At 39.1% G+C, this 4994-nt stretch overlaps 1 protein-coding gene across 4 annotated transcripts in view; it reads left to right on the top strand.

The window, feature by feature from the left end:
• Positions 1–4994, top strand: part of SEC63 (SEC63 homolog, protein translocation regulator) — a 68011-nt gene that overhangs the window by 14735 nt on the left and 48282 nt on the right. For all 4 annotated transcript variants that reach the window (XM_006098020.3, XM_014463685.2, XM_023761775.1 and 1 more), the window contains exon 2: positions 1952–2051. In XM_006098020.3, coding sequence (XP_006098082.1) covers positions 1952–2051 — 100 coding nt within the window. The remainder of the gene's footprint in view (positions 1–1951; positions 2052–4994) is intronic.

Raw genomic sequence — 4994 nt, 5'->3', positions numbered from 1 at the left:
CTGATTCCAGTTACCTCTAGAGGGGGTGGGCAAAAGTAGGTTTAACAGTAATAATATAACAAGAATAAACTGTGTTTTGTATACTAACAACTGTATACCCACTTTTGCTCACTCCTGTATTATTTGAGTCAGTCTTCCTGCATATTTCCCTTTCTGCCACCTCCCCTTCAACTACATGGATCCTCCTTTACCATATCTGGTTCTGGTAGCTCCTGCCATATAGCTGCCTTGTGAATGCTTTTCTCAAAGCATGGTGCTAACAGGATAGTTGGACTCCTTTTTTTTTAAAATTTTATTTTTAGGTATTTTATTATTTCATTTTATTTATTTTTATATATTTTATTGACTTTTTACAGAGAGGAAGGAAGAGGGATAGAGAGTTAGAAACATCGATGAGAGAGTAACATCGATCAGTTGCCTCCTGCACACCCCCCACTGGGGATGTGCCCACAACCAAGGCACATGCCCTTCACCGGAATCGAACCCGGGACCCTTGAGTCCGCAGGCCGATGCTCTATCCACTGAGCCAAACCGGTTACGGCGGTTGGACTTCTTAACATGGTGGCTTTGAAGCATTCTGTTATCTATAAAGTTCTTTTACTTATTTGACATCTCATTTAAGGACTGTGGTTTTGTAGTTTCCTAATAGCATTAGCCAGCTGGACTCAGTTTAGATGACTTTGGTTTTATTGGCAACATCCAAAGCATCCTAAATAGTTAGGACCCAGTTGAACATATGCCTTCTCTCCAATAGGCCTGAGTAGTGTGTAACCTTGGCTGTGTCATTGTCATAGAGCTTTTTTTTTTTTTAGTCCTCACTTGAGGATATGTTTTTATTGATTTTAGAGAGAGAGGAAGGGAGAGAGAGAGAGAAACATAAATCGGTTGCCTCCTGTATGTGCCCTGATCGGCAATCGAACCTGCAACATTTTGATGTATGAGATGGTGCTCCAACTAACTTTATGAGCCACCCAGCCAGGGCTGTCATAGAGTTTCTTCACAGTCTGTTTGGTCTGGTGCTTGTTAGCCTTGACATTGGCAATGAACCCAAGTGTGTTTTTGTCTTCTGTTTTCATGGTTGACTTCAGTACTAAGGGGGAACACAATGATGGCATAGTGGTCAAGCTTGTTGCTCTTTTGAGGATACTTGAGCTGCTTTTGGAATGTCTTGGGCTACCAGAAGGTGAATAACATGTGGATAATTTTTTGTGTGTGGCTGTGGATGCCTTATAGCACCTGCCTTCTCGGCCTTGGCTTCTTTCTTTGCTTTCTGCATGCCATCTTTGTGAAAGGGTATTTTATTTTAAAACTTAAAACATTTTTTTTTTAAGTTGGGAGCATTATCCAAACCAAGTGATTATAGTTTCATTATAGTAAAACTCTACATGATATTTTGGCCTTGGTTTAATTTCTTTTCAGTTTTTTCCTGGGGACTAAAATAATGCCTTTTGTCATAACTTATATGGACTCATTTTAACATCTTATGGATTTGGGTGACTTTTCTAATTTAATATAATTATTTTCATGTTTGAAGAATATAATTTCTGCCTAGCTTCCTTAATAAACCACATACTTCAACTACTTTATACTTTTTATTCTTTCTATAGTAGAAGGGAAAGGAGGAGAGAATATCTCAGAAAATACTGATTATGTGACTAAGTATTTTGGATTCAAGTTAGTTTTTACATATTTCAATTAGAAGTATTTAAGTCTCACATGGAAAATGATTCCCTGGTAGTTGAATAAAATTTCCCAAATAGATCATTTGTTCTAAGTGGCAGAAAATTTAACCTATCTTGTGAAATTATCCTAAATGTTATTTAAGTAGGCAGTATTTTCTTGTGCCAATAAAGTATTAGCATGGTAATGAAGGTTAGTATGGTATTAACTCTGGTTTTGCCTTTACTGTGAAAAATGGTTTAACTTATCCCCTTATTTTTTTTTTTGACAGAGCAAATTCGATTAAAGAATATCAGAAAAGTATATGGAAGATGTATGTGGTATCGTTTACGGTTATTAAAGCCCCAGCCAAATATTATTCCTACAATAAAGTAAGTAATTGGTTTCAATAAAAAAATATTAAGGTTTACTTTTTGCTAGGTATCATCTAAAATAGGTGTATAATAATGAATAAAACATGTATCTGTAAAGAAATTGTGACCTTAGTATGGTTAAGATGTGAATAGTAAATTTGAGAGGTGTCTGAACAGAGTTGTTTACAAATTGAAAGGAGAGAGTGTGCTTCTGACTCAAAGGAGAAGGGGAGAAAGAGAAGTCAAATCTTAAAGGAAAACCTTGTGCATCTTGTGTCAGTATTTGAATTTTTGTCTTAAAGACATAGAAGAATCTTTAAAAGATTATAAAAAAAGCAGGGAAGTGGCATGATCAAGTTTGAATTTCATGTGATAAAGTTTATTGAGCACATACTGTATGCCAGGTGCTGTGCTAGGGCCTTGTAAGTTATCTCATTAGTTTTATATTAACTTCAAGGTAGATGTTTTTGGTTTTTCTCAGATGAGGAAACTGAGACTAAAAAAATGAGGTTACTTGAATGAGATCATACAGCTAGAAGTGGTGGATTGGAGACCTAGTTACTCTTTGTTTTGGCAGGCCTATCTGCTTAAACAGGCCATTACCATGTTTAATTAGAGTCGGCCTATTTGATTTTGTGAGGCTATGGCAGTGGTCGGCAAACTGCAGCTCGGGATGCAGCTCTTTGGCCCCTTGAGTGTGGCTCTTCCACAAAATACCGACTTCTGTGCATGGGCCACGAAGTTTCAATCGCACTGTACGTGCGTGCCCGCACGTGGTATTTTGTGGAAGAGCCACACTCAAGGGGCCAAAGAGCCGTATGTGGCTCGCGAGCCTCAGTTTGCCGACCACTGGGCTATGGGATATGCCAGTTTAGAGCATAGGCTTTGGATCTTCACCCTCAGTCAGTGGTTCTCAACCTTCTTAATGCCGTGACCCTTTAATACAGTTCCTCATGTTGTGGTGACCCCCAACCATAAAATTATTTTCGTTGCTACTTCATAACTGTAATTTTGCTACTGTTATGAATTGTAATGTAAATATCTGATATGCAGGATGTATTTTCATTGTTACAAATTGAACATAATTAAAGCATAGTGATTAATCACAAAAACAATATGTAATTATATATGTGCTTGCTGATGGTCTTAGGCGACCCCTGTGAAAGGGTCGTTCGACCCCCAAAGGGTCGCAACCCACAGGTTGGCGACCCACAGGTTGAGAACCGCTGCCCTAAGTCATCAATCCTTTATAATAAAAGGCAAATATGCATCCTTTATAATAAAAGGCAAATATGCAAATCGACGGAACAGCGGAACAACCGGTTGCTATGACGTGCACTGACCACCAGGGGGCAGATGCTCAATGCAGGAGCTGCTCCCTGATGGTCAGTGCACTCCCACAGGGGGAGCTGTCAGTCGGACATCCCCCAAGGACTCCTGGACTGGGAGAGGGCGCAGGCTGGGCTGAGGGACACCCCCACCCAAAGTGCATGAATTTTGTGCACCGAGCCTCTAGTTTAGAGATAATACTACATGACACTGATAGGAGGTGAAAGAGTTGCCATTATTGGAGGACTGTAGCTTGTAAATTACATACATTTATCTATCCAGTAGATAGGAGGGGAAAAACCTAACAGGAAATAAGTAAAAGTCGAACCAGTTTTTTTTTTCTTAAAATAAATATGTTTTTATTGATTTCAGAGAGGAAGGGAGAGGGAGAGAGAGAGAGAGAGAAATTTCAGTGATGAGAGAGAATGATTGATCGGCTGCCTCCTGCACCCCTCACACTGGGCATGGAGCCTGCAAACTGGGCATGTGCCCTGACCGGGAATCGAACCTTGACCTCCTGGTTCATAGGTCTACGCTCACCCACTGAGCCATGTTGGCCAGGTCTTAATCTTGTTTAAAATGATGATAATAGTTTTTACTTGTGTAACTTCAGGAGGTTTAAATAGATTTTCTTTTTTAAGACTTTGCCTGGTTTAGTTCCTTTGTAGAGGGAGGGAAATCTTGGCTTTGGTGTTGAGTTCTTCAATGATGTGAAACTAAAAGGCAAATATTTTTGACATACCAATCGCTTCTTTTCTGGACTTTGGTCAACACTTTGTAGGTATTTGAACCTTAGTTTTCAAGAAAAAAACAGCAGACCAACTTTGAAATTCTCTTCAGTGATCAATAAACTGATTTACTTAACTGGAAGTACAGATTAAAGGATGTTCAAGTAAGGAAGGGTTACATTGATACTGGTAACAATTTAGATAAGGTCAGAAACATCAAAACCTTTTTTGCTACTTAACCCTGAAGTATTCTTTTACAATTAAGCAGTCTTTGTGTAATACTTTGATTTCTGAAAGTTGCTTCCAAAATAACTTTTAAAGTGTGCTTAAGAAAAATACAAGACTTCACAAGTTAACTAATTACTGACTCTATATAGTGAAAATGCTTATCTTTTTAGAGCAGTGGTTCTCAACCTTGGCTGCACATTAGAATCACCTGGGAATCTTTTTAAAATCCTGATTTCTGGGCCTCATCCTCTGGAAATTCTGTTTCTTTGTTACTAATGTTGTGGCCCCACCCCATAACAGAGAAACAGAATTCCCGGAGGATGAGGCCCAGAAATCAGGATTTTAAAAAAGATTCCCAGGTGATTCTAATGTGCAGCCAAGGTTGAAAACCACTGCTCTAGAAGACACACAAGCCCACTCCCACCTCTTGGGTGAGATACAGTGGGGCCTTGACTTATGAGTTTAATTAGTTCTGAGACCGAGCTCGTTAAGGAGCTCATTAACTCAAATTACTCTATCGACTCAATGCAAAAAATCGGTGGAGAGACAGCTGGTATCTCAAAAAACTCGTTAGTCGGGACACTCGTAAGTCAAGGCCCCCCCGTATTAAAAATAAGCAAAAGCTCTGACATAACACGAAATTGTGGCCAACAGGAGACTCTACTTTCTATGCTCT

The sequence above is a fragment of the Myotis lucifugus genome, unplaced genomic scaffold (assembly GCF_000147115.1).
Source record: "Myotis lucifugus unplaced genomic scaffold, Myoluc2.0 scaffold_216, whole genome shotgun sequence".
NCBI lineage: Eukaryota > Metazoa > Chordata > Mammalia > Chiroptera > Vespertilionidae > Myotis > Myotis lucifugus.
This window is presented reverse-complemented; position numbering and strand designations above follow the sequence as displayed.